Raw genomic sequence first — 14,221 nt, 5'->3', positions numbered from 1 at the left:
ATTCTTGTTTGGTGTGGGTTCACAGTGTGGCGCATATTTGTAACAGTGTTAAAGTTGTTTATACGGCCACCCTCAGTGTGCCCTTTATGGCTGTTGATCAAGTATGCGTTGCATTCACTTATGTGTGTGCAAAAGCCGCATATATTATGTGACTGGGCCGGCACGCTGTTTGTATGGAGGGAAAGCGGACGTGACGACAGGTTGTAGAGGACGCTAAAGGCAGTGCCTTTAAGGCACGCCCCCAATAATGTTGTCCGGGTGGAAATCGTGAGAAATTCGGGAGAATGGTTACCCCGGGAGATTTTCGGGAGGGGCACTGAAAATCGGGAGGTTGAAACCGATACCGATAATTTCCGATATTACATTTTAAATCATTCTCTGAGTAAAATGGGTTATACTTGTATGGCGCTTTTCTACCTTCAAGGTACTCAAAGCACTTTGACACTATTTCCACATTCACCCATTCACACACACATTCACACACTGATGGCGGGAGCTGCCATGTAAGGTCCTAACCACCACCCATCAGGAGCAAGAGTGAAGTGTCTCGCTCAAGGACACAACGGACGTGACGAGGTTGGTAGTAGGTGGGGAATCGAACCAGGAACCCTCGGGTTGCTGGCACGGTCACTCTCCCAACTGCGCCACGCCTTATTTGTATTTGACTTTATTAAATGTTTGGGTAGAATTTTATCGAACAAAACCCTGTTTTCTTTTAAGAAATGTATAAATTGATCGAGATATGTTTACCGGTATATATTTTATGGAGGAATGTAGTCAATCATAGAACTGGTACCCAATGTTATATAGAAATATAGATTTTGAATCGAGTCGTTAGGAATCTTTACCCCCAAGAATCTAACCGAACGATTCACTGCCCTAGTGATGTGTGTGTGTGTGTGTGTGTGTGTGTGTGTGTGTGTGTGTGTGTGTGTGTGTGTGTGTGTGTGTGTGTGTGTGTGTGTGTGTGTGTGTGTGTGTGTGTGTGTGTGTGTGTGTGTGTGCAGATGGGAAAAGGGGGCGGGCGTCTACCTGTCTGACACCGGTGTCCCGTCCATCCGGGCGGACATGCACACTGGTCGGGTCTGAGGCACGCGCCTCCGTTCACACAGGTGCGATCGCACACAGCTGGAAGACACATCGGAAAGAAACATTTTCTCAATACTAGCTTTGCATGAACTGAAATGACATATTTTAAAAGCAAAGTTTCCAAACTTTCACACCTACAACTTTTTCAAGTGGTGATTTGTGTTTAGGCGACACCTCGTGGTCACTATAATTTGGGAATTTAAGCTCACGTTGCCACAAATTGAATGATGCGGACACGTTTGTTTCTGGATACTTTTTGGTGGCTTTCTATGTGTAGGTAATATGCAACTGTAAAGTTTATATTGCAATTTTATCAATTGTGTTTAGCTTGTGAGCTATTGTGCGCTTAGCTGCTGCGTAGCCGCCGGCTCCCAGTGGGCTATAGCACACCATACTTAGCTTTTGTAAATGTCGTGACTAAAATATCATCCGATACTTGTTTTTTTGCTGATATTGGACCGATATCAATATTGAATCGGCTCAACTTAAAACACAATTTTGAATGGACAATTGTAGTAAATGTCAAAATACAAAAATTCAAAAAGAATAAATATAATAACAAGAAGACACAAATATAAAGAGTAGTGCTATAAAGTGATAATATATCATCATATTGGAGAATGTATTTTGTTAGGGGCGTGGATCTTTGGGCACCTAACGATTCGATTCCGATTCCTGGGGTGACGATTCGATTCAGAATCTGTTCAACACGATTCTCGATTCAAACCGCATTGTATTATTTGGTGTAATAATTACAATGCAACGTTTTCAAAACAGGTTGCAAATTAGAAAATCGATTTTTGGTTGCGTGGGGATTGCCTAAAATTTATTTTTTTAAATAAAAATTCAAAAATGTATAAAAAAAACTAAATTACAAAAAATATATATACAGTATAAATACATATAAAAATTGTTTTTTTAAAATAAAAAATAACCCCCCCCCCCAAAAAAAAAGAAATAACGTATGAAAAAAACCTTGTATTTTTTAATTTTTTTTTTTTTAATTATGAATACATTTAAAAATAGTATGTTTAGGAATGGCAATTTGGGTGTGAATAGATTATTTTTTTTTTTTTGTAAACCCATATTATTCATATCTTCGGGCACCTAACGATTCGATTCGATTCCGATTCCTGGGGTGACGATTCGATTCGAAATTTGTTCAACACGATTCTCGATTCAAACCGCATTGTATTATTTGGTGTAATAATTACAATGCAACGTTTTCAAAACAGGTTGCAAGTTAGAAAATCTATTTTTGGATGCGTGGGGATTGCCTAAAATGTCTTTTTAAAAATAAAAAATATATTAAAAAAAACTAAATTACAAAAAATATATATATATAAATACATATAAAAATGGTCTTTTTAAAAATAAAAAATAACCCCCCCCCCTTAAAAAAAAACCTATAAAAAAACCTTGTATTTTTATTTTTTTTAAAATTATGAATACATTTAAAAATAATATGATTAGGAATGGCAATTTGAGTGTGAATCGATTTTTTTTGTTTGTAAACCCATATTTTTCATAACTTCGGGCACCTAACGATTCGATTCGATTCCGATTCCTGGGGTGACGATTCGATTCAGAAACTGTTCAACACGATTCTCGATTCAAACCGCATTGTATTATTTGGTGCAATAATTACAATGCAACGTTTTCAAAACAGGTTGCAAGTTAGAAAATCAATTTTTGGTTGCGTGGGGATTGCCTAAAATGTCTTTTTAAAAATCAAAAAATAAAAATATATAAAAAAACTAGATTACAAAAAATATATATATATATATATATATATATATAAATCATATAAAATTGTCTTTTTAAAAATGAAAAATAACCCCCCCCCTTAAAAAAAAACTTGTATTTTTTTAAATTATGAATACATTTAAAAATAGTATGATTAGGAATGGCAATTCGGATGTGAATCTATTTTATTTTTTATTTTTTTGTAAACCCATATTCATATTCCAAGCCTATCCGGTTGCAATTGTTCTGGGGTCAAGGGTGAAAAAATGTGTAGAATGTTCTCCGATAGCTGTAAGTGTGACAACAACAACAACAACAACCACCCCGTTACCTTGGTTACAGTTGAGGGAGTGAAAGCGCCGCCATCCCGGACAGCATTCTGGGTAATAATTGGACACAGACGCCACCCTGCTCACCTGCCGGTACGCGAGTGTGTACACGGTCCTGTGGAGCAAAAACACACTGATTATAGGATCAAATATATCGCATGTGTTTAATTAAATGTTTTTTAATGTTGCAATAGGAGCACATTTAAATGTAGAAGTGGCAAAGTTGAGTAATTTCAGTATCATCAACCATTTTTTTTTTATAAAACTTTAAACATTTTTACATATATCCAATGTATTCTTTTAATACAAATATGATTGTCCATTTAAACCAGGGGGTGTCCAAACTTTTTCCACCAAGTACAAAGCTGTTTATTTTTCTCCATTTGTATTATTTTATTATTTTTAATTGTGCGTGTACAAACTGTACAATGTGCTTTAAACACGTACAGAATGTAACAAAAATATGGAAAAGTAGCTTTCAGTAAGAACTTTTGTCATACGTCTGCCAAAAGTAATCAATTTTGTCTTTTGTAAACACGGAATTTGAAATAATTTTTGTATTGAAGATAGGAGTGGGTACCGAATTTGGTATTTTTTTTTACAGGCGCTGACCGAATTCCGTCGGTATTGATTCACTTAAAATCAATATAATTTTGTTGCGTAAACAAAAGTAGCACTCAGCCAAACTCCCTCTAAGTAATGTTGCGGTTTTCAACACCAACAAAGCAAGTATGCCAGCTAGAAAACACTCAAACATAAAATAAGGCTCCACTTTCCCAAAATGCGCTAGCTTGATGCTAATATACGTTGGATTTGCCATAGACGGGCTACTATTAGCGATTTCACGTGGCGATTTCAACGCCTCCAAATTTGGTAACGAAAAGAACAACTAAAATGAATGTTACACTCAAACAGCACAACACTTACAGTATTAACACTTTGTAGGGCGCAACATAACACATTGGAGCTTCCTTGAAAAAGCTACTTCCTCGTTAGGCAACATACTAAAGATAATAGGGTTCTGAATCTTTGGACGCCACACAGTTCGATTCAATTCTTGGGGGTAACTATTTGATTCAGAATCAATTTTCAATATTCAAAACGATACTTTTTTTGACACCCCTAATAGATAGCCTGTAGTATGTACAGTACTGCCATCTAATGTCTTGGAAGTGAAACTGCATTGCAAATGAAAAAAAAAACAAGACAGCGCATGTATCATAATCAGCTCATTTTTAAATGTTGCACTTTTATAATCAAAAGTACAGAAAACTGGTACCGTTGAACACTGGTATCGATTCCCAGGTACCGGGGAATTGGCGCAGTATCGTTCTGTAGATGCTTCAAGTTCTCGAAAATGCTAGTCTATCTTGTTTTCGAGCTCTATATTGGGTTAGAATTGATGTGATGAAGTACATACCCAGCAGGCACGAGATATTGAAAGAACGTTGAGAACTTGTTGAATTGGGTCCTGATGTTGAGCGACTCAAATATAACGTTGAAACAACATGCTTTTTGACAACGTTTAATCAATGTTCTGATGTTGATTTGACCATTGAATTTTGGTGATTTTCCAACCAATATTCTACAACACAAATACAACGTTGAAACAACATCTTTTTGACAACGTTTAATCAATGTTGGGTTCTGACGTTGATTTGACCATTGAAATTTGGTCATTTTCCAACCAATATTCTACACCACAAATACAATGTTGAAACAACATGCTTTTTAACGACGTTTAATCAATGTCTGGTTCTGACTTTAATTTGACCATTGAATTTTTGGTCATTTTCCAACCAATATTCTACAATACAAATACAACGTTGAAACAACATGCTTTTTGACGACGTTTAATCAATGTTGGGTTCTGACGTTGATTTGACCATTGAATTTTGATCATTTTCCAACCAGTATCATACAACACAAATGCAATGTTGAAACAACATGCTTTTTGACAACGTTTAATCAATGTTGGGTTCTGATATTGATTTGACAATTGAAATTTGGTCATTTTCCAACCAATATTCTACAACACAAATACAACGTTAAAACATGCTTTTCAACGACATTGAGTTGACCATTGAATTTTGATCATTTTCCAACCAGTATTTTACAACACAAATGCAACGTTGAAACAACATGCCTTTTGACAACGTTTAATCAATGTTGGGTTCTGACATTGATTTGACCATTGAATTTTTGTCATTTTCCAACCAATATCCTACAACAAAAATACGTTGAAACATGCTTTTTAACGACGTTTAATCAATGTTGGGTTCTGACTTTATTTTGACCATTGAATTTTGGTCATTTTCCAATCAATATTCTACAACAAAAATACGTTGAAACAACATGCTTTTTGACAACGTTTAATCAATGTTGGGTTCTGACTTTAATTTGACCATTGAAATTTTGGTCATTTCTCAACCAATATTCTACAACACAAATACAACGTTGAAACAACATGCTTTTTGACGACGTTTAATCAATGTTGGGTTCTGACTTTAATTTGACTATTGAATTTTGGTCATTTTCCAACCAATATTCTACAGTACCAATACAACGTTGAAACAACATCCTTTTTTATGTTTATTCAATGTCAGGTTCTGACGTTGATTTGCCCATTGAAATTTGGTCATTTTCCAACCAATATTCTACAACACAAATACGTTGAAACAACATGCTTTTTGACAATGTTTAATCAATGTTGGGTTCTGACTTTAATTTGACCATTGAAATTTTGGTCATTTTCCAACCAATATTCTACCGTACAAATACAACGTTGAAACAACATGCTTTTTTATGTTTAATCAATGTTGGGTTGTGAAGTTGATTTGACCATTGAAATTTGGTCATTTTCCAACCAATATTCTACAACACGAATACAACGTTGAAACATGCTTTTTGACGACATGTAATCAATGTTGGGTTGTGACGTTGATTTGACAGTTGATATTTGGTAATTTTCCAACCAACAACGTTTGTCTCAATTTACAAACACAACTATTTTGCGACGTGGTTTCTAAGTCAGTTTTAAAGGACATGTACGTAGTGGGTAGAGCAACCGTGCCAGAAACCTGAGGGTTGCAGGTTCGCTCCCTGCCTCTTACCATCCAAAAAAAAAAAAAATCGCTGCCGTTGTGTCCTTGGGCGGGACACTTCACCCTTTGCCCCCGGTGCCACTCACACCGGTGAATTGAATGAAGAATGATAGGTGGTGGTCGGAGGGGCCGTTGGCGCAAATTGCAGCCACGCTTCCGTCAGTCTACCCCAGGGCAGCTGTGGCTATATAAGTAGCTTACCACCACCAGGTGTGAATGATTGATGGGTTCTACATGTAAAGCGACTTTGGGTACTTAGAAAAGCGCTATATAAATCCCAGTTATTATTATTATTATTAATCAACGTTGTATCAATGTCTTGTGCCTGCTGGCTGTTTGTTTGTGTCATCATCCGAGATGCATTACAGCTGCTGGAAACGTAGAAGAAGACGACGTCCAGCTGCCTCCCTTTACTAACCTTTGACCTTGGCTGAGAGTGAAACACTGAAGGATGCGTGGAACTATTTTGATGTAAGTCCTCTTGGCGATGTTGTGCAATATGTCACAGGCCATCGTTAATAATGAATTACTTTATTTTCACTATATTCCCAGGCACGATAAAAAATGGAAACGGGCGCCAGGCCGCCTTTTGGACCCCCCCAGCCCCCAGTCTACACGGACATTTCTTGTAAGTAACGTCTCAGCTTGTATTTGGCAAGCACGACTTCTCACAGACTTGGCGGTTAAAAGAATGTCTGGCGGGAAAGTTTTCTTTTTCTTTTTTTTTGCTTTTCCTGGTTAAAGAGAAGAATGAGAGCTGGCGCGAGTCTGAAAATAAACAAGGCGCGCGGTCTCTGCGGGCGCCGATTTCCTGTCGTTCCGCAAAGCGCCTGATAGTTGAGATTGCGGCGCAATGGTTGCCATGGTGACCCGCTCGCGAAGACCTTTTGACGTGAAGAAAACTCACTTGTACGTGCTGCACAGGCGCTGACCCTGGCACACGGTGATGTAGGGTCTGTGCAGAGGGAGGATGTACGACTCTGTTGCCGTGACAACGTGATGGTGGGGGTCGCGGCTACCACACACCCTCCTCCTGGTGACGGGCACAGATTGCATCATCAGCAAGAATTCTTTACCTGTTCTGAAATAATTTTAAAGGCATATATTTTTTCATTTTATTATACTATATAGCTTTATAGGCTTTAAAATTTCTTTATTTGAATAAAAATATTTATTTTAATATTTGTAATTTAAAAACTGTAATATAAAAAAAAAAATATATGTTTTTTTGAAATTGTTACATTTTTTATTTATTTTAGCTCAAACCAATAACATTTTTGGTAGCTTTATGGCAGGTCAAATCTTTAAAATTAAATAAATCCTTAAATAATTACTTAAATGGGCCATTAAATATTTGTAATTTACATTAGATACATATGTTAATAAATGTGTTATTTATGTTTTAATGTAAAAGTACATGTAATTATATCATCATTTAATGAAATATTTCAATATTTAATCAAATACTTAACCATTTCATTATTTCTTAATTTCACAATTTCTAACTATTTTTTAAATAAAAAAATTAATTTGGATGGTCAAATTGTTCAAATTAAATAAATATTTAAATAATTACTAAATGTACCATTAATCTAATGTAACGGAAATTAAATACATGAAAAAAGAATACCAATATTAATAATGATAATAATTACTAATTATTTCACGATTTAACTAGTTATTTCCCAATTTAATAAATTAACTCACGATTTAGAGGGTCGAATCGTTCAAATTAAATAAATATTTTAATAATTACTAAATGTGCCATTAATTTGTTATTATAGAAATTGAATACATGAACAAATAATACCAATAATAATATTAATAAGGATAATAATTACTAATTATTTCACGATTTAACTAGTTATTTACCAATTTGATAAATTTAGTCACGATTTCAAGGGTCGAATCGTTCCATTTTAAATACATCTTTAAATAATTAATCATTTAACGATATAAGTAGTAATTTCCCATGTTAATGAATAAAATCAAAATTTGGAGGGTCAAATCGTTCAAATTAAAGAAATCTTTAAATAAATACTCAAATGTGCCATTAATAAATTATAAATATATTAAATACATGAACAAAATAATATAAATAATATTAATTAGTAATTATTTCACAGTTTAACTAGTTATTTCCCATTTTAATAAATAAACTCCCAATTTGGAGGGTCAAATCGTTCATATTAAATAGATCTTTAAATAATTAATCATTTAACGATTTAAGTAGTAATTTCCCATTTTAATGAATAAAATCAAAATTTGGAGGGTGAAATCGTTCAAATTAAAGAAATCTTTATATAAATACTCAAATGTGCCATTAATAAATTATAAATATATTAAATACATGAACAAAATAATATAAATAATATTAATTAGTAATTATTTCACAGTTTAACTAGTTATTTCCCATTTTAATAAATAAACTCCCAATTTGGGGGGTCAAATCGTTCATATTAAATAGATCTTTAAATAATTACTTAAATGTGCCATTAATAAATTATTATTGAAATTAAATGCATGGAAAAAATAATATAAATAATAATTATAATAATTAGTAAATATTTCCCGATTTAAGTAGTTATTTCCCAATTTCATGAATTAACTCACAATTTGGAGGGTCAAATCGTTCAAATTAAATATATATTCTATTACTTAAATGTGCCAATAATGAATTATAATTCAAATTTGTGTTAATAAATGTGTCATTTATTTGTTTAATGCTAAAGTACTTTTTTTTTTTAAATCATGTAATTAATCATTTTAATATTTGATCAAATGTTTAATCATTTCATTATATCACGATATAAAAAATATTTCCCAATTTAATAAATTAATTCACAATTTGGAGGGTCAAATCGTTCAAATTAGATACATATTTAAATAATTACTAAAATGGGCCATTAATTAATTAGAATTCAAATTAAATATATGAAATAAATAATAATATAATAATGAATGATAATGATGATGATGATGAGGATAATAATAATAATGATTACAAATTATTTCACGATTCCACTAATTATTTCCCATTTTAAAAAATTGTTCGAATGAAATACATCTTTAAATAATTCCTAATTTCACGATTTAACGAATCATTTTCACAATTTAATGTGGGTCAATTTTTTCAAGTGTAACATATCCTTAAATAATTGGTTAAACGTGCCATTAATTGATCACAAATGTAATTAAATACATGAAATACATTATAATGAATTATAATTATAATGATTAATAATTATTTCACGATTCAACCAATTATTTCCCATTTAAAAAAAAAAAAAAAAGGTCAGGTTTTGGAGGGTTGCCTTTTTCAAATCTGCCATTAATCATAATTGCAATTAACAGGAATGTCTCATTCAATCATTTATGTATTAAATGTGAAAGTACATTATTTCATGATGTAACTAATTATTTCACAATTGAGTGAATTAAATGGATTATTCGACGAATTAATGCTTTATGTAATTATTTCATGAATATTTGCATAGGTGTTAAACGTCAAATTGACCTATCAACGTCAGGGGGCGGGGCTAACACCATTCCAGTCCCATGATTGCTTTGGTAAATGATGGAATAATTATTTAATTAAATCAATTTATTACATTATTAATTGAATATTGAAATAACCAATTGAATGATGTATTTTACATCCATACATTGTAATTAATTAATTACACATTCAATTAACTGTTTACAGATTTATTCATTTAATTTTGTCCCATTTGACCCTCCATATTCCCAAAACACCTTTTTTTCCACTGTCCTGATTGACAAACGTCAGTCAAACAGCGCCCCCTGTCTTAGAAAATCCCTCCCGAGGCTCGGTTGCTTAGCAACATGCAAGGGGGGTTCATTTACCCGTGGTGAGCCAAGAAGTGGGGCGTGGCCACGGCCTGCAGGATGAGGAGGGCGGCGAGGAGCGACTTCTGGACCATTTTCTTTCCCACGTTCTCTCTCTCTCTCTCTCTCGCTCACTCACTCCGAGCTAGAAGAAGTGGAGGAGGAGGAGGATGAGGAGGAGGAGGGGAGGGGGAGGAAGGATGGATCGGAATGTTCTCCACCAGGGGGAGGACGACCTGGACGTGAGGACAGGAAGAGGTTAGAGGAGCGTGAAGGTTTCTCACGGAGGAACAAGCTGAGAAAAGACAAAATGATGACATTATAAACACAGTAGCGCAGTAGGCCTAAGCATTCATTAAAAGCAACACTGTTTGGATATGGAATCAAGTGATTCTCCAGGCTGCCACTAGATGGCGCCTGCGTGTGCCGCAGTTGGGACTCGAACGCAGAACTTCGCAGAATTTGCGTCCTGGGTCTAAAGGAGACTCCAACTTTGGAAGACGATTCTAGGCTCCAAAACTAGAGCAAGCACGCAAAAAAAATATTTAAAAAAATCCCCATTTCTTCATAAATTTAATTTTTCCAAATCACGTGGTCATAATCCAAATAAAAAAAAAAAAAAAAAAAAAAGGTTGGATGTTAAAACAAGTAGTTTGCTACTCAAAGACAACATGTTGTTGTACCGCCGGTGGCCGCAAGAGGGCGACGTTGACGAGCGCTGTCGTCACTGCCCTGCTGCGCGCTCACGTCGCGTACGTAAGCCGCGTGCACGGACGGAACAGTCACCTTCTTTCCCGTGCGTAGAAATCCCGCCGTGAAAAAAGTCCGCATCAGCAGACTTATTGGGATGCTGAAAGTCCTCTCAGAGTCCAAGAAAAAGAAAAACAACAACAACAATAATAAAAATAAATCCTCCGCGAAATAAAAGTAGTGATTTAAAAAAAAAAAAAAAAAAAGATGCGGTGATGGAAGAGTGTTTGCTGCGTGCTGCTGCAGCTCAGACTGTCGCTCAGCGTGGGGGGGGCGTTGGGAGGACCCCCCCTCCATGGTAGGCCTTCCTCCCACCTCCTCACCCCCTCCCCTCCCATCCCTCCCTCCTCCAGCTGGGTGTCCGCTGGAGGGGGGTTTGAGGGGGACGACTCCTCGGTGACGTCATCATCATGGCCACACACAAACGCTGCTGTTTTTATAGTTAAATAACCATTCAAAAAGACCGGCTGTTTAACTTTGCACTTCATCTTAAGATGAATATAATCAATTCATTTATAATAAATATGTTACTATTTTTATATACTACTTTTGTATACTAATGGATTTCGATTTTTAGAATAATGTATTCATTTGTTGGTTCTTTTAATTACTTACTTTTTTTTTTTGAAATTTTTCTCATACATTTCAGATATTTTGTGATAAATGTATACAAGCGATAGAAGATGGATATTGGTTATTTTTTTGTAATTTATTTTCATCATATTTTTTGTAATGCATTTAGTATTTTCTTTTACAATGTATTGTTTATTTGTAAATGTTTCGAAATTTTTGTCTGTGTGATTTAGTTAATTTTATTTAGTTGAAATTATTTGTGATAATTTAATTTTGATTTAAAAAAAATCTTCATGGTGATTGAGTATATTTTTTGTAATGCATTTAAATGTATGTTTTATTCAAAATTAATCTAAATATTCTCCTAATGTATTTTAGGAAATTTAAATATACTGAATATATTTTTAAGGGTAATTTAATATATTTTTTGTAATTCATTTAAATATCTATTAATTCAAATTATTAAAAAATACTGTTTTAATGCATTTTTTAATATTTACATCATTTTATTTTAATTTTTTTGTAATTATTAAGGGTGATTTAGTATATTTTTGTAATGCAATCTAAATGTATTTATTATTTCGAATGATTACAAATATTGTTTTAATGCATTTATGGTATTTTTACAAATGTATTTGGTATTTTATTTTTTTAAATTTTACTAAGCTTAATTTATTATAATTTTGTTATGCATTAAGGTTATATTAAATTAATGTTTTTTATTAATATTAAAAAAAAAATATTGTATTAGGGTGATTTAGTATATTTTTGTAATGCAATCTAAATGTATTCATTATTTCGAATGATTACAAATATTGTTTTAATGCATTTAGGGTATTTTTACAAATGTATTTCGTATAAATTTGACTACACTTAATTTATTATATTTTTGTTATGCATTTAGGTTATTTTCAATAATTTATTGTTTTTTATTAATATTTAAAACATTTTTTTATTAAGGGTGATTTAGTATATTTTTATAATGCAATTCAAACATATTCATTATTTCGAATGATTACAAATATTGTTTTAATGCATTTAGGGTATTCATTTTTTTCGTGTAATTTTACTAAGGTTAATTTTGTATATTTTTTGTTATGCATTTAGGTTATTTTCAATAATTTATTGGTTTATATTAATATTTTTTTAAATAATTGTATTAAAGGCAATTTAGTAAAAAAATTTTGTAATGCATTTAAATTCAATTATTGTTTTAAATCACTACTACAATTTTTTTTAATGCATTTAAGTAAATCTACAAAAATTTATTGTGTATTTTAGAGGTTTATTTTGTCCTGTTATTAAGTGTGAGTGAGTATATAATGTTGTCATGCATTACAAATGATGATGAAAAATGACATTAGATAATTGACATGCCATCACAGCATAAATAATCAACAAAACCACTAAATGTTGTTTTTAAAATAATTGGACTATTTTGGATGTCAAGGCCTAGTTCCAATCACAGCATGCCTGTGTTGTGCGTCATCTTTTTAATTTCTGACATTTAAGCCTGCAATCAGCCGGAAGTCATAAAGTGTCAAACAATTAAGAACCGATGACGGATCTCACCCGCTCAGCTGGGGGTCGTCTCGTGCCCAGACCGGCCTCCGCCGACCCGGTGAACCAGCGAGGTCCTCCATGGTCTGGTCTCTGCTGGAAGTCGATCAAAGCTTTGGTCTCGGTCCTTCTCGGTCCGCCGCTCGGACCCGCCACGCTCCAAATGCTCTTTGGGCGTATTTCCACCAGCTTTTTATGCCGCGCTTCCTGTTGGAAGGCAGGAATCGCACGGACAATCCCAAACCGAACTTCCTGTGAGTGTTGGGGCCTGATAAAAGTCCACTCCTGCACAAACACGCTCCATCCTGTTCGCCGCGTTTGGACAAAATGTGATTTGGAAGCATTTTTCTGACCCCCCCACCCCCACTCACGTCTTCCAGTCTTCAAACATCAGCGTTCCTAATGAGTTTGCACGAGGGCAGTTTTAACACTTTCACAGGACTATCATAAGCGTACCAGCGCCTGTGTCAAAGGGTACTACTCTTTTATTTCAGGAAAATCCGCCAAAGTTAGGTTGCTAACTAACTGACAGACTGACGCTTTCCATAAAATTAACTACTTTTCTTCCAAGTAACCTTATCACTGGAAGACCAGGCTAAACATGTTGCACAACAAGTAAGAGGAAACCCGAAACATACAAGAAGCTAGTCTCTAAGCGAGCTTTAAACTCAGTAAAGTTTAAAAAGTGGAGTTGGAAGCTCGTTAAAGCAGAAACTAAGCAGTCATTAACAGTAGGGATGGGTACCAAATACGGTACTTTTTTTGGCACCGCCTGTCCTACAGGGCACCGATTCATGTAAAATCCAACTGGTGATACTGTTTTTACATTTATTGTAATATGTTGTAAAAAAAACAAAACAAAAAAAACCTGTACATTTTACAGTAAAATTTTGGCGACTAAATTGCCATTTTTTCCCCGCAAAAAAACTGTGATACTGTTTTGACATTTATTGTTATATGTTGTAACAAAAACACAACAACTGTACATTTTACAGTAAAATTCTGGTGACTAAGCTGCCATTTATTCCCCGTAAAAACACAGTGATAGTGTTTTTACATTTACTGTAATATGTTGTAAAAAAAACCCCAAAAAAACCCTGTAAATTTTACAGTAAAATTCTGGCGACTAAGATGCCATTTTTTCCCGCAAAAAATATGTTGTAAAAAAACAACTATACATTTTACAGTAAAATTCTGGTGACTAAGCTGCCATTTTTTCCC

At 33.9% G+C, this 14,221-nt stretch overlaps 1 protein-coding gene across 5 annotated transcripts in view; it reads right to left on the bottom strand.

Moving 5' to 3' along the window:
- The window catches only part of egfl7 (EGF-like-domain, multiple 7), a 19,740-nt gene extending 6,584 nt beyond the window's left edge, over window positions 1-13,156 (bottom strand). For 4 of the 5 annotated variants that reach the window (XR_012050723.1, XM_061966519.1, XM_072914150.1 and 1 more), the window contains exons 1-5: window positions 13,013-13,156; window positions 10,136-10,353; window positions 7,176-7,301; window positions 3,167-3,279; window positions 1,033-1,128 (exon numbers count right to left, since the gene is read on the bottom strand). Coding sequence is in view for 4 of the 5 variants with exons in the window: in XM_061966519.1 (XP_061822503.1) it covers window positions 1,033-1,128; window positions 3,167-3,279; window positions 7,176-7,301; window positions 10,136-10,212 (412 nt within the window). In the remaining variant the exon portion in view is untranslated. Of the gene's footprint in view, window positions 1-1,032; window positions 1,129-3,166; window positions 3,280-7,175; window positions 7,302-10,135; window positions 10,354-10,903; window positions 11,098-13,012 lie in introns of those variants that run through there. The other variant, XM_061966518.2, reaches the window with a different exon arrangement.
- Between the last annotated feature and the right edge of the window lie 1,065 nt (window positions 13,157-14,221).

This window comes from Nerophis lumbriciformis, linkage group LG11, assembly GCF_033978685.3.
Source record: "Nerophis lumbriciformis linkage group LG11, RoL_Nlum_v2.1, whole genome shotgun sequence".
Taxonomy (NCBI): Eukaryota; Metazoa; Chordata; class Actinopteri; order Syngnathiformes; family Syngnathidae; genus Nerophis; species Nerophis lumbriciformis.
This window is presented reverse-complemented; position numbering and strand designations above follow the sequence as displayed.